At 37.1% G+C, this 27185-nt stretch overlaps 1 protein-coding gene across 1 annotated transcript in view; it reads left to right on the forward strand.

The window, feature by feature from the left end:
- Positions 1-27185, forward strand: part of LOC150080841 (uncharacterized) — an 852072-nt gene that overhangs the window by 651752 nt on the left and 173135 nt on the right. Inside the window, exon 29 of the mRNA XM_090381010.1 lies at positions 14284-14469. Within this exon, the coding sequence (XP_090237136.1) occupies positions 14284-14469 (186 nt within the window). The remainder of the gene's footprint in view (positions 1-14283; positions 14470-27185) is intronic.

Raw genomic sequence — 27185 nt, forward strand, 5'->3', positions numbered from 1 at the left:
AAGACATTCCGATTTACTAGCCCACTCTATTTCTCTGTACAATTGTTCATTGTACTCATTCAAGTCATTAGGCCCATAACACACTCCTACTCTTATTTTTGCTTTCGTAGTGCTTATGTCAACCAAACTGACTCAACAGTGCATTCTGTGTTCAAGTGTGGAGACCGCACCTAAAAAAAAGACATCGAGCTTCTTGAAAGAGTTGAGAAATGGGTAACTCGCCCAGTGAGATCGGCAAAAGGACGTCCTTATCAGGAAAGACTTCAAATATGTGGGTTGCAGAGCTTGGAAACTAGGCACCTTAGAGGAGACTTAATTGAAGTGTTTATGGCTCTGAGAGGAATAAGTAAAATGAATGAGGATGAAATGTTCACAGTTAAATGATTCTATAACTTAGAGATGTTTAGACTGGATTGCAGGAAGTTTTATTTTGGCCAGCAAGTCAGGCCAATAGTTTGGGAAATTGCATAAGTTGTCTAATTCCTTTTCTCTTATTATTGTTTATTAATTATTTATTTTTTTTTTGGCTGGTGCAGCAGAAGCCTTAGTCTTTCTTGCACCATGTGGCCATTACTAATACTAGCATTGCCTTGTACATGAAGTCCATGTTTCTTGCATCATCCTCACTAATATCATGCCTGTTATTCTGTAACTTGTATCATAGCTGAAGCAAGTGCGGCCAACCGATTTCATTGGCACTCAGAGTCAAGAACATTGTAGGTTTACCAAGCTGTCTAATCATAGCAAATAGATTACGCTTACATTGAACCCAGTAGTAGGCAGAGTTTGGAATTGTCCTAATGAAGTAAAAAAAAAAAAATTTTATACAGCTGTTAATGTATTCTTTGGATTGAATTTTCTTGTAGGTTAGTTTATTATCTTTACCTATGCATTTGAAAGCCACCAGGAAAGAATCTCTTGCTCTCAATCTCATTATCTTCATTGCTACGTAAAGGAGATGATATGGAGTAACACAGCATTGGTCAGATCATCTGAACTCGCTCATTGCCATCATGAATGGAGTCACATGTAAATTCTCTCTGAACATTCTGAATTTTCCAAGGTCAATTGGACAATTCAGAATGTTCAGACAATTCAGAATGCTGGGAAAGGACAATTTCTCTGCATGCTCATCAAACAGTACGCTCTGTGGTAAGTTAGTTTCTCTTGGAGATATTCTAAGATATTTATGCTCCACAACAAGACTTCCTGTTGGGCAATGAGACTTTCCTGAATCAGAACTGCTTCACTTATATCGTCTTTAGCCAAATTAATTTCCATGTGACTGTCATCGAAGAATGACTGATCATCGTCATTAATAGAAGCATATGATGCTTCTATTAATGCTAATTAACAAGAAAGCAAGCTCACGCAGCATCAGCCAAAAAAAAGAAAAAACCACTCCCATTTCATCCCTCCATTCGTTCCATATACCTGTCCAGCTCAGCCTTAAATTTATTTAGGCTATCAACTGCCACAACAAAAGATGGAAGTCTGTTCCACCAGCCACATTGATCACTTGGCCCAGAATTCCGTATGGTCCATATGCGTGTCTCAGGCACCTTATCTGCATGAACACTAAATGAAGAGAAATATGCATCTCTGTCACTAAATCCAATTTCTGTAAATGTGATGGAATTTCTGAGTACACAAAGCTTTTGTTTGACTTAGATACTGCTGGAATGGTGTTGTTCTTAAGTGATTCTCTACAGCTATTACACAAGTCCCGTCAACATCAACATTGGAAAATGCATTGCATATCAATGGTGTATCTTTAGCAGCTGGTTCCTTTGTGTCATTTTCGAACCACAGACGTTTGCAAACATAGCATACAGAACAGAAATCATTTTTCATAAATGTCCATTCAAACTCCCAATGAACATTCTTATGTAAATAGTAGTCGGTGTAAGGTAAAGGAGCTTGATCATTTAAACTCATCTACTCTGCAACTGGAGAAATTTTCTGTTGTACATAATTAATACTCACTTCAGGTACATCATTGTTAGATGGAGCAGCATTGCTGGTTGAAGGCACTGCTAAATCCGACGCTTTATTTTCTGTTTGTCATTCTCGCTTACTCATTGCTACCTCCGTTTGTTGTTTGTTATTTGGTTTTTAGGACCATTAGCAACTAAGGCCATATTGCTCCGGGAATATGCGGTGGTCATTTCCTGACCTTTCCGCATCCTCTGTATTTGGTGGCAACGGGCTCGAACCCCGGTCTAATCAAGAAGCATGTGCTACACACTGCTGCTCCTTCCGACCTGGATATGGAGGCTCGGCTACCACTGTCTTTATTTCCTTAGGTTGACATGCTTGTTACTCTAGACCAGGGATTCTCAACCAGGACGATATCGCCCCCAAGGGGACAAAAATTGGTTTTTGATGGGCGAAAAAAATCATGGGATTACAATGGTTTGTTGGCCCTCCAAAGTTCAACCCTACCCGACATCTTATTCCTTAATATTTAATTTCTTTCATTGGGTTTTCTTTTCCCCTGAGAGAACTCATTTTTAGAATATAGGTATATTATATTAGGAGTCGGTGAGAAATTTTGATAAAAGGAAGATAGTGGGCATGATTTAATTTAACCACCTTTGCTTTTCATAAGCATTAAATGCCTAAGTGCTTTCAGAAAAAATGTCTCTGCAATCCTGGCCATTTGTGCCTTTCTAACAGCTGTGACCTTGGCAGTGGCCTGCTGGGCATGGTTTATTTATTTATTCTTTTGTTTCTTTGGTCAATATGTGAGGCATGGATGGGATGAGAAAATGTTTCAGTCTATTGTTTCTACTTTCTAAGTGACAATTATTATTGATTTAATGTTCCCTTGTGGAGGTTGTTTATTTTTGATCCACAGTTCTTTTGTGGGTGACATGGGCTATGAGAGTTAAATAAAAGTAGTTTATATTTTATTATTTAATTCTTTGTAGTTGTTCAACCCAATATCAATCATGTCAAGCGCTGAAAAGAAAAAGTGTCTACAGTATCTCATTGAATATCTAGCTTATGGTTTTATTGAAAGCCCATTCGACCCAAGGCAGCCCATGTGTCTTATGTGTAATAGTTCTTTTTTAAATGATGCTATGAAACCATCAAGACATTTAGATCACTTAAAAAGGAAACATCCTGATAAAGTTGGTAAACATATCGAATATTTTAACAAAATAGAATTTTGAGCAACATAACACACTGTTGCTTCCTTATTTAAGAACACACAAACAAATGATGATGGAATGATTGCATCTTATAAAATTGCAGAAATCATTGCAAAAACTGGTAGTGCTCACACAGTTGCTGAGACTGTTATATGACCCAAATTAGAGAATGTAATTTCAACGGTGATACATCAAAATCCTTCCAGTATTTTGAAAGCATTGCCATTTATTAACGATTCAATTCGAAGACGAATTGATGAGATGTCAGTTAATGTTGTTGTTGGGTTTTTAGGAGCATCGGTGACTAAGGCCATGTTGCTTGGTGTATATTGTCTGTAAATTGCATGTGTTCCGAGGTCAATTTTCTGTTTTCTGGATGAAAAACCAGTTTCCGAGAGAAAAAACCATGCTACTCTCGCCTGAGACTGACTAACTCTGTCACTTTGTGAAAAAAACTCTAAAATTCCTCACGTCATCAATGGGACTCAAACTCGGGTCTTTTCCACCCAGTGTGGGGAGGATGGTGATCCTACCAACTGTGCTACCCACAAGGGCAAGATGTCAGTTAACATCGAAAGCAGCTAATTGACAAAACCATAAGCCAGAAAATTTTCTATTCAGATTGAAGAATCCACAGTTACTGACAATAAGGCCCTTCTAATGGCATATGTCCATTATTTCGCTATGATTGTAAATTACAAGGAGAGATGTTGTTTGTAAAATCTATAGAAACTGACTGTACTAGAGTGTCTGTTACAGACACAAATATGGGTTTATGTAGTCAATCACAGAAAAACATAATATAATAATAATAATAATTTGTACTGGAGCATGGTAGCACAGTGGTATTGTAAGAGTCCTCCATACACCTGGCAGAAAAGGCCCGGGTTTAAATCTTATCGATGACACGAGGAACTTTGATGGGTTTTTTTCACTCCATGGCTGAGTTAGTCGGTCTTAGGTGTAGATAGTTTTTTTTGCCCCCAGAAACTGGGAGGTTTTTTTTGTCCAGCAAAAAACAGGCAAATTGACCAGAGAACACATGCAATTTACAGACACAGTACATGTATGGGTATATGTATTAACTTACCGGGTGACCCCAATGTAATTGTTTGGTTTCTTTTTTTGTACTGGAGCATCCATTTTTGCTGCTGTAAAAACATGGCTTGATGAAAAACAAATACCATTGGACAATTTGGTATCCTGTGCCACAGATGTTGGAAGACAAAGGTTTTACAGCCCACCTAAAGGAAGTATGTCCTGAAGTTCTTGCAGTACATGCATTGTTCACCAACGTCATCTGGCTGCAAAAAATATTAATCCAGTTAGTTATTAATCTCTCAGTATAGTTATTAAAACCATCAATAAAATAAAGTCACATAGCAAATATGATTGCCTTTTCAGAAAATTTTGCGTTGAAAATGAACAGTATGTGAGTCTTCTTTTACGTACAGAAGCCAGATGGCTTGCTAAGTAGCCATCTGGAAACTGTCTAACAAGATTTGTAAACCTTTTTTGATATGATAATTAGTTTTTTAGAAAGTGAAGGACACAGATTTAGCAAAGCAGATCAGCAAACACAAAAACAATATGTACTTGGCTTGGATTTTTTGAAAACTTAATTAAGAATCACTTCAACTTCAAAGGAAATTAATTACAGTGATAGGCTGCAAAGGCATATTAAAAGCCTTCACTGAAAAACTGCAAATATTTGAAAACAGTTTATCTGAATTCAATGAATCTCTCACTGAGAATGATCTTAAGAATTATTCAGATCATTTGTGTTCTTTAAAAGGTGAAATGAAAATAGATTTTTAGATTTATTTTCTTTTGATGTGAAGCCATGGACAATTAGATCCAATTGGATGCGATGCCGGGTCTGGTCTGCTAGTCAAGAACTCATTGAATTAAAATGTAACAAAGAATACAAGTATAATTTCAAAAAAAGGTGGAATGGCTGAGTTGTGGGTATCAAAACCAACTAAACTTCTTTGTCCAACAATGTGGTCTGAAATGGCCAAAGTACTTCTTTGTTTTCCAACATCATATATGGTTGAAAGTGGTTTTAGTTCAGTAAATAAAATATTAACAAAGAAGAGAAACAAAATTGTTATACGTTCAAGAGGAGACCAGAATTAAACTTTCAGGTGTGGGCCTATTACAGAGAGTAAGGGGCCTGAACCCTGTGGATCCATGCCCGTAACATTCATCCATTAATCATCTCAAACATTGAAATTTTAACTAATAAGCATCAGTCTCAGGGATCCCATCGAATAAAGGGATACTTACTCAATGATCCCATTGAGTAAGTATGAAGTATTTTCTTGTTTAAAATTTCATGGGTGGGGATTACAAAAAAAAAATTGTTTAAAAAAGCCCTTTAGGGGGACGATAATTAAAAAGAGGTTGAGAAACGCTGCTCTAGACAATGCTCTGCATTTGACTTTGGCATTATCACCTGTAGAAGTGTGGCATTCAGTCCCTTTCACTAATCAGAAAATAAGTTATGTGAAAACTCCTATAGCAGCACGTAACAATGGAATGTAATGAAAATGCAGATTTTAACAATACAAATATTTGTGTTATTGCAATCAGGAAGTATGATTGTGACATACTATTTAACAAATGGCTACAGTCAAATGGGTAATTAGGTTATTGGCTTGGATTTCACTAACCTCTTTGACGTTGATTCGGTAAAGTAAGTGGGTGTGAGCATAAAACGTTGTCATTTATACTAAATATTTTGGACTGTAGTATGACGCTAATGATGCTCGTGTCACTAATGTTAATTTGGTAGAGTAAGTAGCGGTCATGAGCATAAAACGTTACATCATTCATAACTTTGGTTCTAGCTGTTTGGTTTTAAAACGGTTCTGATTGGGGTTTTTTTTAGGTGCATTAGCAACTAAGGCCATATTGCTCCGGGGATATGGGGTGGTCATTCCCTGACCTTTCCGCATCCTCCGTGTTTGGTGGCCATGAGCTCAAACCCCGGTCTAATCAAGAAGCGTGTGCTATGCACTGCTGCTCCAGCCCACCTGGCTACGGAGGCGCCGGTTCTGATTGTTAAAGACATTTTCACATAAAACATCTTTTTTGCGTACAGGGTACATATGCAGTTTTTTTTTTTTTTTTTATATGTATCATTTATATCTTGTTAACTGCTTTTATGCATGTGTTTTGTACAAATCCTTTTTCTGACATAGTGATCAATATTCCCATGTCACTATAATCTTTTAACGATCTTTGTTTTTAACTTTTTATAAATGTCTCTATTCATTTATTGTTGGTGGCACATTATAGCCTAGGTTGCTATTGCACCAGTAAACCCAAAATTAATCCAGTCCATTTTCTGTACATTTTTCTGGATTAGTTTCTTTTTTGAGATGGTTCTCAGGCATGCAGAGACCCTGGCCTTTGCAAATGACTTGATGGTCATCCTCCATGCAAACACAAATCCACTTCCAATGCCTAAAGAAAAAAAATAGAAAGCCCTGCTAACAGCACCCTCAGGAAGCTTCACCACTGGGCTGCCATACAGAGGTTAGTTATCTGAAGCGATAAAATGAAGTCTGTTCTTCTGAAAGGCACCTTCAGTCCTCGACAGCCCATAGCCATCAAGGTTGCTGGAACTTCCATCAAAATGTCACCGGAAATTGAGTCTTGGAATTATTCTTGACATGAAGTTAATATTTAACCCCCATCTTAACTACCTGGTCTCAAATATCAGGTAATTTTTTGCAGTAATCACCCACATTTGTTGAGCGGACTGGGCCCTTAAGCAGAGAGCTTTGATGACTATATACAATGCTGTTTTTACCTATTATCTGCTATGGCAGTAGTGTCTGGTGCATCTGGGCAGCACTACCATGTAACAAAAAGAAACTAGACCAGAGAACAATCCTCCTCTCTACGACAAGAGAATATTGTACTGTTGGCAATGCCAGTCTTTGCCTCCAAGTCCTTGCTGGCTTCTTTCTGCTCCAACTTGCAGTAATCAGACACAGCCTCTTCCAACACCTAAAGAAAAACTTACCTGTTGAGGTCTCCAGAATTACACTTTACCTCACTAATGACCATAAGGAAGAACATAAAACATTGACTGAAGACATCTACCATCTATGGCAGGAGCAGTGATCTCTGAAGGGACCATCACTAAGTTTATTCCAAAAGTTCAGTATCACTAGCCTGAAGCCTTCTTCCTGGTTTTTCCTTTCTTACTAACTGGCCATGGATCATTCAACCAGAAGCTTGACTGGGCTGGGTGTTTCTGACAACTCCATTGCAATACCCCTGAGGACTGGCAGCATGAAACTGAATTGTTGCTACTACCACAAGAGACAACTCTAGAAACCACAACTATCTATACCTCATGGAAGAACATTACTACCATGCCCTCACTTTATTCTCACAGGCCATGTTCGAGTGCAGAAGGACAAATCTTCAAAATAACTTACAAGCCGTGCCCTGAAAGTTCACCAATAGGCAAGCTGTGGCATCCATGGATCAGCCCTAGCCACTAGTACTCACCAGTATGGAATCTTCTCTAGCAATCGGACATTGGTGTCAACTGGCATTCCTATTGGGACCCCTTCTCCCTGTGACTCTTCTCCTGGGCATGTTCCCACTTGTTCCTCACTCCCATTTTATCTTTGCCTAATGTCCAGATGAACATTCTTCCCTGTCGTTCATCTATCCTTTCTATCCTCTAAACCTGCCATATCTCTCTTGTCTATTTCTCTGTTCTCTCTTCCTCCTTATCCAGGGAATCAATACTTTGGCTAGGACATCTCCAGGGTTGGCATAGCCAGAGTATAGATTCCTCATTCCCTGGCCCGGCTACCTGTGCCATGGACAAAAACTAGGGGTCAGTAATGCTCCTTGGACCCCTAGGCTAAGAGGCCAGATGAAAAATAGAACTATACACTACATGACATAATATTCAACACAAGAGAACTGATAACAGAGTTGTGGGAAATCACCAGTGCTGCTTAACCCTCATCACTGTTGTGCCCTCTTAATAGGTCCACACCTTTCCTCAAATTGGATCTCCAAGCCCATATGCAATTTGAAGATGTGGCCTAACCATTGCTTTGTATAATGGAATAATCACCTCTCTGTCTGTCTCAACTGGCTGAGCCCTTCCAAATAATGAGCTGGCTTAGCAGCCTGCATTGTATGTTCGGTGAATTTCATATCACATTATATCATTTCAGGTGTGGGCCTATTACAGAGAGTAAGGGGCCTGAACCCTGTGGATCCATGCCCATAACATTCATCCATGAAGAGCAATGTCCATTTATACTACTCTATCTCCTATCACTTAACTACCCCCTTTATTCACAATAATAACTTCCCCCTAATGTCTAGTGCTCTAGTGTGTGCAGTAATCATTGCTCTAGTGTGTGCAGTAATCATTCATGTGACACACATTTCACCAAAATCTATGTAAACATTGTCAAATTATTGCTTACATCCGGTTCTTAGTGGCAGCCTTATGATAGTTAATTAGATTAGTCAGACATGATCCCCCCCCCCCAGTTGCTCATTTCACCTTTTGAGTTTCACCTTTTTTTTACCTTTTTTGAATAGTGGGGGGGGAGAGAGAGAGAGAGAGAGAGAGAGAGAGAGAGAGAGAGAGAGAGAGAGAGAGAGAGAGAGAGAGAGAGAGAGAATTACACATAGCATTTAATCTATGGATGCTCTGATTATATCAATTAGCATTCTGCTAACTTCTTTTGTGGTTTTTATAATTATAATTAGATAGATTCCATCAATTCTTTGTACCTTTTGGATTTTTAATTGGGCTGGCAGTGGTGAATAAACTATCTAGAGCCATCTAGAGAATAAACTGAACCTAATTTAATTGTAATAACTTTGTTTCTAATCCTTTTTCAGCTGTCATAATATCATTTAGTTATTCTAATTAGTATTAGCCAGACTACTGGTATCCTCAAGTTTCCTCACATGTGAATGTAGATGCAAAATATTTATTCAGCTTATCAGCAACCAGTTCAGGACTATTGATGTCGTTATTGATGTGATATTGATATAATTGATATTGTTACCATAAATATCAAGTGAACCAATTTGGATGGGACCATTCCTTTTACTGCCAATTAGATCTGAGGAGTGAATTTCATGAAGAAATTCATGCCTCAGAGTTGATCTCTAACAGAAAATTCACTCTTTAGGACCCTGATACTTTGAAGAAATCACTGTTAAGTGAACAGTTTGAGGTTGTCGTTTTTTTTTTTTTTTTTTTCCATTATTATTATTCATGCTCCAACTTTTTTGGGGGGGAGGTTCAATATGTTTTATGAAAGACATTACGTGGAAATTAATAATTAAATTAATTGGAAAAGCTATTAGATGTTCTGACTATGGTGCTGGTTTCCATTCAAATTAAATGATCTACTGTGGACCTGTTATTCCAAAACACACACATTATATCACTAAATATAACATTTTCTTCTAGGTGTCATATTAACACATTCACTTCCACCTATATTTGAGAGAGTACATTTAATGTGTTGTAATTTTCAGTTTGTTGAGAAACAACATTCTTAAATCCTCAACATTCCAAAAATTTCATAAATAATGGTAGAAAAGTAAAAGTCTGGAATTCATAGTTAAAAGTTAACACTTACTTTTGGGCTGAGCCGTAAATCAGAACAAACCTCAATTTTATTCTGTATATATAAACTAGCTTCAATACAAGCAATAATTAAGTAAAACTGTGTACCAAGCATTGCTGCTAATAGCCCAGAGTTCAATGAATATGACCACAGAATCGAGCAGTTGTTAATTTCATTTGCCTTTACTTTTACAGCAGTCATTTATTGACCACTTAAGAATGACTGCCCATATGCATTATGACCCAGCACTTTATGAATGCTTATATGTACATTATAAGTGTACATTACTTTCATTACTTTTAGTGTCATTTGATGCTTATATATGCTGGAAACAGCAGATCTGTTAACCTTGCATTAATTAATCATTCTAGGAATTTACATAGACAACTAGTTTAGGGCTCTGAAACAGTGATTATTTGGAACATTTGGGTCTTTGCCTGGTTTTAGAACTATGACTTTCAGCCAAGAATTTAGAAAATCTCTTCTGTTGTATTATACATACGAGTATAGTCTATTATATTCTGTTGTATTATACATACAGAGTATATTTTATTATATTCTGTTGTATTATACATACAAGTATATTCTGTTGTATTACACAAAAGGGGTAACAAAATTCTGTTATACAAAAGAAGTAGATGATTTCTCCAGATGTTTCAGCATATCATAATGGATTTGACCTATTCTGTGGTACTAGCTTTTGAAAAAGTTAAGACATTAATCAATTCTTCTTCTTTTATGAATGTTTATTGCATAATTCTGATCCTTTAAAAAAAATGTTTTTTTTTTTGCTCTATTTTTTAATTGGCAATAATTCTGAGGTGTAGGTGTTTTCTGCTATGACTTTAGCAAATGGCTCTTCTAGCACATTAGCAATTTTGGCCATAGTCAGACCTTTATATTGTAAATATGAAGGCCCAACTATAACCGAACGTATTGGCAATTGCACAAGGACAATTTATGTTAATTAGTGACATTTTGTAAATTTTATTTCATACTACTTTAGAACTGGTAAACTGAGTTATTGATGAAGTGAAATGAATCCAGGAATATGTGTTGGTTTCTTATATGCCTTGCTTATGCATGGGAATATTTAAAGGTATCGGATTTTCCAGTTGTTGGATAAAGTTTTACCTTGAAGTTTTACCTTCAAAATTTTACCTTGACTGTATTTTGTTCTTTTCTTGCCTCAATACATTCAGTAGATCACCATGATTTTGGGTATCTTGAGAAACATTAAAGTCTTTGAGATTGTATGATACTACTGCAAATAACCTTGTTTTCTGTGATGTCTTTTATCACTTCATTTATTGATTCGTGATTTATGGTATTAGGGTGAAATACCATAAATCAGGAATTGGGCTAACTTACTAAAAAATATGCCACTTTGCATATTCAAGTTTCCACCTTGGAAATTTGTCAGTTATGCAAGGAGCTTTGTTGTTAAGACAGAAATCACTGGTTAATGATTGCCATATAATAGGTTATTTTCCATGTAGTTAATAGAATTAGTGGGGGAGATAAAAATCTAATGCTGTATTAGGGTGAATGGGTAAATGAAAATAGGTATTTGTTCCCTTGTTAAATCTGCAGTGGTAACATGAGACATGACAAATTCTTTAATTAATTGATTTGAAATCTTAAATTTTTTTAGCTGCCTAAATGTATTTTTTTGTTTATTTATTATAGGTATAATAAATTTAACTTCCTAAATATATTCAAACTTTTACTGCAATAGAGTAAATAAATCCCCTGCACCTGTTACCTGCTATATGCCACCATTTTTGCAAGTATTTTCTTGGAGAGTAATGTGGGACTTAATAGACTTCAACATAGAAACAAAGTTTCAAATTACATATCTAGAGTCCAATTTTACCACAGTCCACTCCCTAATAATATTTTGCCTCAGTTAGAATGCAGTCAAGAAAAACTAGGCTGACAATTTCACTTTACCTGATAGCAGATATTTCTGCAGCAGTATGAGTTTCAGCAGGTAAGAGCTGGGTAGTGAGAAGATTGCCTGTTGGTGAAGTTTCGTATGGAGCAGGTATTTGGCACCAGAACGTCGTTAAGGTGAAAATTAAAAACAAGTTACTATCAATTCAAAGGACAATGCTTCTGGCACTAAACAATGCCCCTCGTACAGTATCAAACAATGCCCTCCAAATTCTTGGAGGAGAACTGCCTTTAGATTTATTTATCTTATACCGTGGCATGATTTATAAACATAAGAAAGGACTGCAGATATCTAATATGGGAATTACAACCAACCCAGTTAGTAACTTAAAGACAGAACGGAAAAGATTATGGAGTGAAATGATTAGTATTTGGCAAAGTAGATGGAATGAGTCTGTGCACGGCGAAGTCACAAAGAAGTATATTGAAAATGTTGAGTTTGCTTCTACTCAACCTTCTGTTTCGTGGTTTGCACCAAGCATGTTTACGACGTATTTATTAACAGGCCATGGATCTCTGAGGGCCAAACTTTTCGACAGAGGTTTGGAGCCGGATCCTTTTTGCACCTGTGGTCAAATGGAGGACTGGATCCATGTTTTACTGTTTTGTCCGCAATATACAGACCATTGCTACTTAATTTTGCTACTTAATCAGGTTCCAGGTCTAGCTGAGGACAACGTGAAAATACTAGTTGAGAACAAAACAAACTTTGAGACTTTCCAGACCTTTGCAGAATCGGTCTTTAAGAAAAGACTTCAACTAAGAACTCAAATCCAAAATCGAGTATAAATCTGACAGCTGAGCAGTTAATACAAATGTTGGTATCCCATTAAATATAAATAGGATGACTTGTCAGATATGTAAATTGAATTGTATTACTAGGATTTAGAGTCAAACTTTTATTATCTTTTGTACATATGTAAATATTTATTTCGTTTTTTTTTTTTTGCTGGTTTCCAGGTTTGGGCAACCTGGGGACGGGATTGCTGGCACCCACCGGTATTGCACTATCTCCGGTGGGTGTGGGATTTGTGCCCATGGCACTAAAGGTAATAGTAGACCCAGGCTTGGCTGCTTGTGCCTGGGGGCAGGCAGCGGCTGCCTGGGTGTTGGCTGCTCCCTGGTGGCAAGGTGGACATACACAAGCGATAAAAAGCTTGCTGAGTTTCTGCACCACCACAGACGTGCAAGGTGGAGATGGGCTAAGGCCTAGGAGCCACCCTTGATACAGGTAAAACACACACACGCACGTGTTCATATATAATATAGTATATATATAGGTATAATGAGAATGATAATGCTAATGTATATAAAATTGTATATATATATTCTCTGTAAGTTCTTGTATATAAAATGTAAAGAATTGTGTGTACAAATAAATGGGAAAAAAAAAAAAATGTTGGTGAAGCTATCTTGAGAAAAGTTGCACTCATCAGTCCACAGGATATTGCTGAGGAAACTGGTTAATAGAAAATTTCAGAAAAATATTTTTAACTGTGTTGCATCTTGTTATAAAAACAAATGACATGGATGCAGTTTGTTCTTTTGAAGAATCCTTCAAATCACCATGTACTTGATCCCACATATGGAAGAAGCCTCCCAAACACTGTTAGTTGGATGTGACAGGAGGAAGACCGCAACATCATCATGAACATGTTTGTTCTTCAAATAAAATTAGTTTACATTCATTTCAGAAATACAGTAATGATGTTTTTAGACAACTAGGGAGAGAAAACAACATTCCCATTAATTAAAAAAAAAAAAAAAAAAGTTGATTATGCACAATTTTAATTTAGAAATCATAAAAATCTAAATGTTAATACTTAATACAGTTTTATCGTCAAGTTCAAAAAGGTCCATGTGACAAATAGCCTAAAATAGACACTGATGCATTTTAATTGAAACACTTGTATATGTATACATACATTAGTTATGTTAGAAAATCTGTTGGCAGCAATTCTAAGATCTGGTTACATTAAAATTATTCAGAGAATTCAGGCAAAAATGGATACAGAACTTGCTACATGAAATTTTTTCTCATCTTTAAGATATAGTTTAGTAGGAGTCTTCCATCCTGAGGCAGATGCAAACTCGAGAGAGAGTCAGAGAGTCGCATGTCATCTTCCTATGTCATCTAGAACTTAGAGCCAGATATCAGTAATATGCTGGTGTGCCATTGGACCTTAAAGTTACTTAGACATGTTTAGTATCCATGATCAGTTAAACTAAGTAATGCATTCTCAGACTATTCTTTTTATAGCCACCAGTATTTGCATTTCAGGTGATGTGTTGTTTTGTACTAGTGTACAATTTCAGGTCAATTCACAAAGAGTCAACTTGTAAACATGTCTGTACTTAACTTTTACTTGCCAGTATAGCATATTAGCACTATTTTATTCCTTAATTTAGATATAACCGTTGTTATTTATATGCTTTTTCAGTTACTGTTGCTTAATAACCTTAGGCATATGTCAATAAATTTTATAGTGAAGTTATTTTAAGATAGTACTGAATGGTATCTAATATTATAGGTCCTCAGGGAGAACCTGGAAGACCAGGTATTCCTGGAGTTCATGGCCAGAAAGGTAAGAAAGGTGAGCCTGGGATTGTCTTTGGTAGTCTTCCTGGAGTAAAAGGAGGCCCAGGTCCACAAGGATTTCCAGGACCTCCTGGTATTGCAGGACCAAAAGGCAAAACTGGAGATGCAGGAATATTAGGTATGATAAAAAGAAAAAAAAAAAATAAATAAAATATATATATATATATATATATAATTATTCTTTTGTATTATGATGGTTCAATTTGCATTTTATTTTTAATATTCTATTATAGTAGTTTTATTTAATTTCATTCTAGCTTTTTCTGTTGTCCCAGTAGCTGTTTTAGCAATGCATGGATACGAACAGAGTACTTATTATTATTCTTTTGTATTATCATTCTATTGTGGTTTAACTCATCTTTGTTTTTCATTAATGTCATTGTTTTTCGCCATGATGGCTAATTAAACATTGTCCATGCCGGTGTTTTTTACCTAATTAACTATAATATCTTTAGGTAAAAAACACCGGCACGGACAATGTTTAATTAGCCATCATGGCGAAAAACAATGACATTAATGAAGAACAAAGACGAGTTAAACCACAATAGAATGATAATACAAAAGAATAATATATATATATATATATATATATATATATATATATAGTGATTTGGTTAAAGGAAGGAAAAGAAAGTTAGTTGATACAGTAAAAATATTTCCATGCATTAATTTCAGTGCTATAGTTGTACACGTTGGCACTAATGATATTAAGAGTAGGAGACCGGCAAAATTTCTTAACAAGTACAGGTCACTTTTGAAAATATAGCCGTGAATTAGGGTTGAATTTGAAAGTGTCTGCAATTTTGCCCAGACATGATAGGAGGGAGTATATGATGAGAGCCCTGTGGATCAATTCGGCCCTGGAATGATTGTGCAAGGCTCAAGGGGTAAAATTTTATTCAGCCTGGTCTGTACTTGTTAACAGGAGAGACTGCTTCTATAGGGATGGGATACACTTAAATAGAAAGGGTGCAAGAATGTTTGCTGATGCTATCGAGGCAGTGTTAGGTGGGTCGAAAAATCTAGATTGGAGGGACACAAGGACTAATAGATTAACAGTAGCCACTGGCAGAGGTGAAAGTGATTCTTGCACTGCTTCTATTGGAATGAGCAGCAGCTTGGAAAATAAGATGCAGGATATTTCAGAGACTGCTGGGAATCATTGGGGTACAAGTAAACACATGGGTTGTGTTAGAGTAGATAAGAAAAAGAACAGGTGCATGTATACTTGCATGTACACCAATGGTAGGAGTTTGGTAAATAAATTTGATGAATTTGAGGTATTGCTCAAAGCATCAAAGGCAGATATTGTTGGGATATCAGAGACATGGTGTCACACAGAAATAAGTAATGCAGAACTGGAATTTGGGGACAACGTCTACAGAAAGGATAGGAAGGGAGGAGGGGTTATGTTATTAGTTAAGAAACACATAAAATGCAAGGAAGTGAAGCCAGTCGACATCACTGAACAATGCAGTGTCGAGTCAGTTTGGTGTGACATAAGCATTGGGAGATCAAAATTGAGAGTAGGAGTGTGTCTTATTATATTGAGAGTAGGAGTGTGTCTTATGAGTTTAATACGAAACTGTACAGGGAAATAGAGTGGGCCAGTAAATCAGAGAGTCTTATAATGGGGGATTTTAATTTCCCAGATATTGACTGGAATTTGGGGGCTGGTCACTCACACACTAGCAAGGCTTTTGTGGATTTATTGGATGATTGTTTTCTGCATCAGCATGTTCTGGAGGCAACTAGAGGGAGTAATACTCTTGATTTGATTATCAGTAGTGATTCTTCATGCATTAAGAATCTGGAGGTAAATGAACCACTAGGTGGCAGTGATCACAGTGTGCTGAAGTGGGATTTACTCAAAGAGGTAACTACCATTAGGGGTAAAGGGAAGGGTTATTGCTTTCATAAAGGTGACTACGATGCATTGAGACAATATTTAAATTCTATACAGTGGGACCAACTGATGATGTTACCAACAGCAAATTCAAAATGGGAAGCATTCAAAGAACTTATCTTGGACGCTACTAGGCTTTACATACCAACTAAGAAATATTTTTCAAGGTTTAGGCCTAAGTGGATGTCAGATGAACTAATGAGACATATGGCAGAGAATAAAAATGCATGGGATATATACAAATTAACACGTGACACAGAAGCCTATGATAGATACAAGTTGATCTGTAACCAAGTTACAAAGGAGGTTAGGCAGGCGAAGGCAGATTATGAGAAATCTTTGGCAAGGGACGCAAAGAAAAACAGCAAAGAGTTCTTTACTTATGTAAACTCTAGAAGGAAGGGGATGAATCAGATTGGTCCATTTGATATCGATGGGTCAACTGTTGATGATCCTGCTCAGGTAGCTAACAAACTAAATGAATATTTTGCATCGACATTCACACATGAGGAGTTATTCAGCAAGGGCAATGCCAGAGGTGTATTCAACTCTGGCAGTAAGCTAGATAATCTTGTAATAACTGAGAGTAAAGTGGAGGAGAAATTGTTGAAGATAAATACAAGAAAGGCACCTGGGGTGGATTATATCTATCCAGTTATATTAAAGGAGGCAGCAAAGGAAGTAAGCAAACCCTTAGCCATAATTATGAGAGCTTCCTTGGACTCAGGGGAAGTAGCCATGGACTGGAGATGTGCAAATGTGACCCCAATTCACAAAGGAGGACAAAGGGCGACACAAGTAATTATAGACCTGTTAGTTTAACTTCTGTTCCCGGAAAATTAATGGAGGCACTGGTTAAAGAAGCACTGCAGGATCATCTAGACAAGACTTCAGTTATAGCTCAGACACAGCATGGTTTTGTTAAGGGGAAGTCTTGCCTGACCAATTTGATTGGATACTATGATGCAGTCACAAAGAACTGGATGCAGGGAATAACTTTGATATTATATACTTGGATCTTAGAAAGGCTTTTGATACTGTTGCACATGGAAGACTGCTGCACAGATTGGAACAGTGTGCCATTGGAGGCAAATTGCTGCTATGGATAAATGGGTGGTTGAGGGGGAGAAGACAGAGAGTGGTAATCAATGGACACTGCTCATCGTGGACTAATATTATTAGTGTCGTCCCTCAGGGTTCAGTATTGGGTCCATTATTGTTTTCTGTATTTATAAATGATATTGATGATGGTATATCAAGCTTAATGTCCAAGTTTGCAGACGATACGAAGCTTGGCAGGGTTGTCAAGGACACTACTGACACTATGCTACTGCAACAGGACCTGGAAAGGTTCAGCAGATGAGCTGAGAGGTGGCAAATGAAGTTTAACATTGACAAATGTAAATTCTACATATGGGAAACAGCAACCCCAGAGCAACGTATCAACTCTGTGGTACTACACTGACAGTGGTAGAGAATGAACGGGACCTGGGAGAGCTTGTGCAGGCAGATATGAAGTTTTCTGAACAGTGCAGACGGGCTGCAAGAGTAGCTCATGGTGTATTGTCGATGATATATAGGAATTTTTCTAGCAGGGATAAGGAGGTGATTATTCCATTGTATAAGGCAATGGTCAGACCACACCTAGAGTACTGTTTACAAGTCTGGAGGCCTCATTTCAAGAAGGATGTAGAGATGCTGGAACGAGTACAGAGAAGGGCAACAAGATTTGTGAATGGAACAAAGGGGTGCTCTTACGAAGAAAGGCTTAAGTTTTGCAAATTACAGTGTCTGGAGACTAGGCACCGGCGAGTTGATCTGATAGAGGTGTATAAAGCCTTGAATGGTTTGACCGTGCTCAGTGCTGATGGGATTCTTCCTCTTGCTCAGAATAATCACCTGAGAGGGCATAAATTCAAGTTGAAAAAAGACAGATGTAGGATAGACTTAAGGAAATTTGCCTTTAGCCAGCGGGTGGTTGGTTGGTGGAATAAACTTCCATTCCTTGTCATGGAAGTTGATAGCTTAAATAAGTTTATTTTGTTCTTTATTCTTTATTTTGTTTTTTGGCTGATGCTGCATAAGCTTGCTTTCTTGCATCAAATGCCTATGCTAATGCTATTTAGTATTCTATAGATTGATCCTGCTGAAAGAAATATTTTTATTTCTTTGGTTCAGAATATGTGCACAGTAAGGCAAAGGTGGTTCATATTTAACCAGAAAAGTTAATTAACAATTAACTTTTGACAATTTGAATAAAGAACAATTCTTTATTTAAATGTATGGTGACGTAGATCTCTCTTGTTGCAACACTGTTCCTCCATTTTTGAAACTAATGTCCAGATACAGTCAGAGAAAAATATATTTGCTTTCTTGTTGAGTCACTCACGTATTGCTTTTTGGATTTTTCTCTGACATTATTGACTGAGTGGCCCAAAAAAAAAAAAAAAAAGATTATTTTTTTAAGAAATTCATCATTATTCTCATGACTCAAATCCAAGTATAGTGAATTTGCATTTATAGAAAGGTACATAGCCAAGATTTTTTACTTGTGTGCAAACACTAGAAAGAAGGGGTTGAATAACATTGGCACACAATATATGAATAGTTTAGTTGTCAATTCTGCTTCGGTTGCTTATAAACTGAATAGATATTTTACCTCTACATTCATATATGAGGAATTTATTAGGGAGGGAGATGAGAAATTTATCAAATTCTAACAAAGAGCCGAAATGATTTTGTGATAACTGGATGCAAAGAATAATTTTAATATCATATATTTGGATCTTAGAAAGGCTTTTGATACTGTTGCAAATGGAAGATTGCTGCACAAATTGGAGCAGTGTGGCATTGGAGGTGAGGGATGGTTGAGTGGGAGAAGATAGAGAGTGGTAATCAATGGACACTACTCTTCGTGGACTAATGTTATTAGTCGAGTCCCCCAGGGTTCAGTGTTGGGTCCATTGCTGTATTCTGTATTAATTAATGATATTGATGATGGTATATCAGGCTTAATGTCCAAGTTTGCAGACAGTATGAAGGTCGCCAGGGTTTTTAATGACACTAATGATGGTATGCTGCTGCTGCAACAGGATCTAGAAAAGTTTAACAGATGAGCTAAGAGATGGCAACTGAAAAGTTTAACATTGACAAATGGAAAGTACTGCATATGGGAAGCAGTAACCCCAGAGTAAAGTATCAACTGTGTGTTACTACACTGACAGTGGTAGAGAGTGAAAAGGACCTGGGGGTAATTGTGCAGGAAGATATGAAGTTTTCTGAGCAGTGCAGATGGTCTGCAATAGTAGCTCATGGTGTCTTGTCAATGATAGATTGAGGTGTATAAAGCCTTGAATGATTTGAGCATACTCAATTCTGATAGGATTCTTCCTCTTGCTCAGAATAATCACCTAAGAGGGCATAAATTCAAATTGAGGAAAAACAATTGTAGGACAGATGTATGGAAGTTTTCCTTTAGCCAGCGGGTGGTTGATTGCTGGAACAGACTTCTGTCTGTCATTGTAGAAGTTGATAGCTTAAATAGATTCAAGGCTAGACAAACATCTAGAGCGAGTGGATGGGTGAAATGAGAAGGCGGGGTGTGTGTGTGTGTGTTTTTTTTTTTTTTTTTTGCTATTATAAGCTTGCTTTCTTGCATCATATGCTAATGCTAATAACTGAGAGGAAAGTGGAAGAGAAAGGCTTAAGCCAAATGTTAAAAAGGACCTGTGTAGATCTATCCAATTATATTACATGAGGTAGAAAAAAAGGTAAGCAAACCTTTAGCCAAATTATGAGAGCATTCTTGGATTCAGGGTAGGTCCCTATGGACTGGAGATCTGTGAATGCCTCCTCAATTCATAAAGGGGCCGACCGGGCTAGCCGAGTGGGTAAAGTACCTACCCGGCAACCCAAAGGTCGCAGGTTCGATTCCCGCCTCGGGCTTGGATCAGAGTACTGCAAAAACCTTGGGAGGTGCAATATGGCCACAGAAGCCGATGCGCCAACAACTACCAAATCAAAAAAAAAAAAAAAATCAAATTCATAAAGGGGGATAAAAAGGTAGGAGTAATTGCAGACCTGCTAGCTTGATTCTGATTCGGGGAAAACAATAGAACCATTTATTAAAGAACTAATGCAGGACCATCTAGACAGGAATGCATTCATACTGCAGTCACAGCATGGATTTGTTAAAGGGTTGATCTTGTCTGTCCAATCTGTTTGGATACAATGATGTAGTAACAAGGGAACTGGATGAAAAAAATAATTTGGACATTTAGATTTTTGAAAAGCTTTAGATATTGTTGCACATCAAAGATTACTATAAAAATTGGAGCCGTATGGCATTACGGGCAAGTTATTGCTTTGGATAAAGGAATGATTGAGTGGGAGAAGACAGAGTAGTTAACGATGGGCGCTATTCTTCTTTGATTAATGTTATTAGTTGAGTCCACAAGTTTCAGTATGCTAGACCCCCCATTGTTATTTTCTGTATTTATTGATAAAGGCATATATTCAGGCTTAATATCGAAGTTTGCAGAAGATACAAAGGTTGGCAGGGTGGTTAATGACAGTAATTAGGGTATACTACTTCAACAAGATATAGAAAACTTAGGCAGATGGGCTGAGAAGTGGCTTGAGGTTTAACAATGACGAATGCAAGGTATACTGCATATGGATAGCAGTGCAAACAGGCTGCCAGGGAATGCTGTTTGCACTGCTCGGGGGGGGGGGTTATCAATGTTATATAAGAATTTTGTCAGCAGGGATAGGGAAGTGATTATCTCATAGTATAAGGCAAGTACATCTTGAATACTGGCCTGAAAGGTCCATTTTAGAAAGGAAGTAGATCTGTTGGAACTGGTGCAGAGAAGAGCAAGAAGACTAGTCGGGGGTGGGGGGGATAGGAGACTAGGTAATCAACAGATGTTGCAAGGAGATCTGATTCTGATTTAGAACGGGGAACATGCTTTGTAAAAAGGATAGGTGGAACAGGACCAAGGTATGTCTGCCAGGGGCAAAGATTGATGATGTTGCAGAGCAGATATCATCTTTTAAGGGCACAAAAGGTGATATTATTGTACATGTTGGCACCAATGACATTAAGAGTAGGAGATCTCAGATTTAGTTAACAAGTACAGGTCAATGTTGAAAAAAAATCGTGAGTTAGGGTTAAATTTGAAAGTTTCTGCAATTCTGCCAGACATGATAGGAGCAGCAGAGGTGTATTGCTTAACAAAATAGTACTGGAATGCTCATTCTCCAGAAGACTATATGATAATAGCACATCGACTGTACAATAACTGAATCAGACTTCAAACTCGCTGTTCATAGAACAACCAGTTCTAGCATTCAGCTCATGGCAAATCAAAATGCAGCATTTGCACGCATCACAGTATATCTCATTTGTTGGATCTCTTTATCTAACATGTTGTACTTTAGTAAGAAATGTTCAAGTTTCATTGCAAAATTTATATTTTTCTTTTTTAATTAAATTTTTAAAGAAATCTTTAATTTTAAAGATTACTATATATTTTTAGTAGCAATTGGGTAAAATAAATATTTCTTCCTCCCTCCCCTTTGATCATGAAATTGTTTCATAATATTAGGTGTGTAAATTTAATGATTGTCTATTATGATATTTAGAAAAAGTACCGGAACATTGTTCTGGTGCGTTCCGGCCCAAATATACCACTAGATAGGAGGGAGTATATAATGAGAGCCTTGACAATCAGTTCAGCCCTGGAGGGATTGTGCAAGGCTCATGGGGATTAAATTTTTTTTTAGTGTGGTCTGTGATTGTTAACAGGAGAGACTGTTTCCTCAGGGATCAGATACACTTAAATAGAAAGAGTGCAAGAATATTTCTTGATGCTATTGAGGCAGTGTTAGGTGGGTTGGAAACTGCTAGCTTGGGTGATTCACAGATTAAAAGGTTAAAATTGGCTGCAGGCAGAGGTGAAAGTGATTCTTGCACTACTTCTGTTAGAATGAGCAGCGGCCTACAGCGAGGGATGCTGGAAGTTTCAGGGACTGGTGGCAGTCATTATGAAACAAATAAATACATGGGCTGTGTTAGGGTAATTAAGAATAAGAATAGGTGCATGTATACCAATGCTAGAAGTATAGTAAATAAATTTGATGAATTTGAAGTGCTGGTCAAGGCATCAAAGGCGGATATTGTTCAGATATCAGAGACAGGGTGTCATACAGATATTAGGAATTCAGAATTGAAATTTGGGGAGTGCAATGTGTACAGAAAGGATAGACAGAATAGGAAGGGAGGAGCGGTATGCAGTTAATTAAGAAAAACATAAAATCTAAGGAAGTGTATCCAGTTGACATAGATGGACAGTGTAATGTTGAGTCATTTTGTATGACGTAAGTACTGGGAAAGCAAAAATAAGAGTAGGAGTGTGTTATAGGCCTATTGACTCTAATGAGTACAACGAACAATCGCACAGAGAAATAGAATGGGCTAGTAAATAAGAATGTCTTATAAAGGGGGATTTTAACTTCCCAGATATTGACTGGAAATTGTCGGTTGCTCACTCGCACACTAACAAGACTTTGTGGATTTATTGGATGATTGTTTTCTGCAGCAGCATGTTCAAGAGACAACCAGAGAGGATAATACTTTTGATCTGGTTATCAGCAGTAATTATTCTTGTATTAAGAATTTGAAGATAAAGGAACCACTAGGTGGCAGTGATCACAGTGTACTGATGTGAGATTTATTTAAAGATATAATTACCATCAGGGGTTAAGGGTTTTGCTTCCGTACAGGTGACTATAGTAGTCTCAGACAGTTTTTAAATTGTGTACAGTGGGACCAACTGATGATGTTACCAACAGCAAATTCTAAGTGGGAAGCATTCAAGGAATTAATTGTGGAAGCTACTAGGCTTTTCATACTGATTAAGAAATAATGTTCAAGGTTTAGGCCTAAATGGTTATCAAATGAACTAATGAGAATGGTTGCAGACAACAAAAATGCAGGGCATCCATATAAATTATCAGGCAACCCAGAAGCCTATGGCAGATTTAAACTAGTATGTAATCAAGTCACAAAAAGGAGGTTAGGTAGGCAAAGGCAGATTACGAGAAATCATTGGCAAAAGATGCTAAGAAAAACATTCAAAGGGATGAATCAGATTGGACCACTTGATATCGATGGTTCAACTATTGATGATCCTGCTCAGATAGCTAACATACTGAATGAGTATTTTGCATCTATATTCACACATGAGGAGTTATTAAGGGAGGAAAATGCTGAAGTATATCAAACTGTAACAGGGTGCTTAATGATTTTGTAATAACTGAGAGCAAAGTGGAGGAGAAATTGTTGAAGTTAAACATAAAGGCTCCTGGAATGGATGGGATCTATCCAGTTATATTAAAGGAGGTAGCAAAGGAACTAAGCAAACCGTAAGCCATAATTATAAGAGCATCCTTGGACTCAGGGGAAGTCCCCATGGACTGGAGATCTCCAAATGTATCCCCAATTCACAAAGGGAGATTGAAGGGTGACATGAGTAATTACAGACCAGTTAGTTTAACTTCTGTTCTGGGTAAAATAATGGAGTCACTGGTTAAAGATGCAATGCATGATCATCTAGACAAGACTGCAGCAGTAATTCAGACACAGCATGGGTTTGTTAAGGGAAAATTTTGTTTGACAAATTTGTTTGGATACTATGATGTGGTTACAAAGGAACTGGATGCAAAAAATACTTTTGATATCATATACTTGGATTTCAGGAGAGCTCTGTACTGTAAAAATTGGTATACTACTGTATAAATTAGAGCAGAATGGTATTAAGGGTAAGTTGCTACAATGCATAAAAGGGTGGTTGAGTGGGAGAAGACAGAGAGTGGTAATCAATGGACACTGCTCTTCGTGGACTAATGTTATTAGTGGAGTCCCACAGGGTTCGGTGTTGGGCCCACTGTTGTTTTGTATATTTATCAATGATATTCATTAACGTATATCAAGCTTAGTGTCGAAGTTTGCAGATGATACAAAGGTTGGCAGAACTGTTAATGACAATAATGGTAGTGTACTACTGCAACAGGATCTAGAAAATTTGGGCTGATGGGCTGAAAGTGGCAACTGAAGATTAACATTGACAAATGCAAAGTACTGTATAAGGGTAGAAGTAACCCCAGAGGAATGTGCCAACTGTGTAGTACTACATTTTGGGTGGTAGAAAATGAAAAAGACCTCAGAGTAATTGTGCAGTTAGATACAAGGTTGTCTAAGCAATGCAGACAGCTTGCCAGAGCAAGTCGTGGGGTTTTGTCAGTGATATACAGGAATTTTGCTAGCAGGTGATTATCCCTTTGTGTAAGGCAATGGTCAGTACCTGTACATAATACTCAAGGCCATGCCTTGAGTACTATGTACAGGTCTGGAGGCCTCATTTTAGGAAGGATGTAGATTTGCTTGAGCATGTACAGAGCAGGGCAAGAAGATTGGTGAGGGAAACGAAGGGGGTCCTCTTACCAAAGAGACTTAATTTGCAGCAATTAACTTAACAGCAGCTGGAGACCAGGCACCTGTGAGGTGATCTGATTGAGGTATATAAGGCCTTGAATGGGTTGAGCACGCTGAATTCTGATGGGATTCTTCCGCTTGCTCAGACTATGAATCTAATGGGGCATAAATTCAAATTGAAGAAAGACAGCTATAGAATAGATGTGTGGAAATTTGCCTTTAGCCAGTGGGTGGTTAATCGCTGGAACAAACTTCCATCTGTTGTTGTGGAAGTTGATAGCTTAAATAAATTCAAGGAGGAACTGGACAAACTTTTAGAGCAAGTGGTTGTGTGAATTTTTGGCTGATGCTGCACAAGCTCATACGTTTGTTTCTTCCATCACATTCCTCTATTACTAAGTGCAGTGTGATCTTCCTCTGGCTCAGACTAAACACACATGAGCAGGCATAAATTTAAATTGAGGAACGTTGGTTGCATGATGGATAGATATATGAAAATTTGCCTATGGGTAGTAGATTGTTGGAAAAAAACAAACGTTCCATTTGTGTGTTTTTGTTTTAGAGGGAATGAACAGGTTATATTGGAAGTGTTATGTTTGGTTATTTTTTATTTTATTTTATTTTTTTGCTGATTAGCTTGTCTTCTTGCTTTATTTGCTAATACCAATACTAAAATGCAGATCTTTAGTGGTGTTAATGGCACTGAAGGGATGCATATTTTCCTTCGGTAAACAAACCTCTTCCAGGATAAATCCTGTCATATATGTTTAACACCAGACTGCCCACTTTGGATGGCACAGCATCATCTTTTTTGTAGATAACATGGTTCATAATTTCTTAAGCTTTAATGGGGTGGAGGACTAGAATAATTCCATGCTTTACTAGCTTGTATACTAATACTCAGGCTAAAAGTAATTAAGTCATGGCTGACTCCCTACATGATATAGAAAATCATACGCTTTATCTTCATGCCACACCAGCAACATAGCATGCATAAGCTTGTCTTTGTTTTGGCTTATCTGTAAGTTGTGGAGAATTTTGTTAATTTAGGAACTGTCAGTACACTACTATATATAAATATATTTGAACTATGCACAGTTAAAAATATTTCAAAGTTGTCAAAATTGTTGTAAAATGTTTATTTCTTGCATATTATTCCTGGTATCCCCAAACTAGCTAACATACTGAATGAGTATTTGATTTTCATAAATGACATCCAGTATATAACTATTTTAAACTTTCCAGAGTGCACATATATGTACATACACATTAATGTATCGGCAGACATATCTTTTAAGTCATTTTTCACAGCATTGAACTCACTTATAAAACAATGTTCATTTGTTTTGAAAGGTGCATATTCCAGATGTCTCTTCAGCCATTTTGCTTTTTCAAAATCAAGGTATACCGTTGGATCACTTTTGTGATCTGGAAAAGATATACCACTTTTGTTTTCTGGACAAAAGTGGACATCATCTTCTTCCAGGGGTAAAACATCTTCATTCGTATTTTCAAATGAAATTTCCCTAGAACCAGGAATTTCTTTTGGAAATGAATTAAGGTCCTGTAAAACATCTTCATCAAACTCTTCACAATCTGTCAACTCGTCCAAATTTGGAGGTAATATGCAAATTTCAAAAACCTCATTATCATTAGATTCTTGATTTGCAATGTCTTCGATAGCCTCCTCATGTCTGGTGTATTTCTTCTTGCCATAAAATATTTTCTTTTTCGGTTCCATTATCAACCAGTTTATGATTCACTCTACACAAAAATAAAACTTATCTACAGTAACTCCTAATGTCCCCATTTGAGGATGGTAAGATATAAACAAAAGAAATGTAATAAATTAAATTTTGTTCGTACTTACAGCATATATTGTGTCTCTAAATTTGATTGTAAAACAAAGACAATTAAATAACACTCTGTATAAAAAAAAAAAAATTTCAGGATAACTTCCGTGAGTCACTAGAAAAATAATTCCGCCTCTTACAACAGTTACAAGATCGGTACTGAATACATCTGCCGCTGAAAGCAGTATATGAATCATTTTTGGATATTTATAGATAAACAATATAGAGAAATATTTCATGGAATTGCGACAATTTCAAAATAATAAAATTTTGAATTAGCATTCCCATATGAGTACGTCCAGTGCTAATGGGTTAATGATGTTGAAATTTCGTATGTTTATTTAGTGAAAACACTTTTGTCTTACTGGCCTGTAGGCCAATAAGGCTCAAAAGGAAGGAGGCAAGTGAGTGCATTGAACCACTGAGGTTAATTATGAGAACATCACTGTAATCAGGAGTGATTCCATTGGATTAGAAAAGTGCCAATGTATCTCCAATACATAAGGGTGGTCAAAGAGTAAACTGCAAAATTAGCGCCCATTCAGTCTAAACTTCAGTAGTAGGGAAATCATGGAGAC

The sequence above is a fragment of the Mastigoproctus giganteus genome, chromosome 9 (genome assembly GCF_048544385.1).
Source record: "Mastigoproctus giganteus isolate SK-2022 chromosome 9, ASM4854438v1, whole genome shotgun sequence".
Classification (NCBI taxonomy): Eukaryota; Metazoa; Arthropoda; class Arachnida; order Uropygi; family Thelyphonidae; genus Mastigoproctus; species Mastigoproctus giganteus.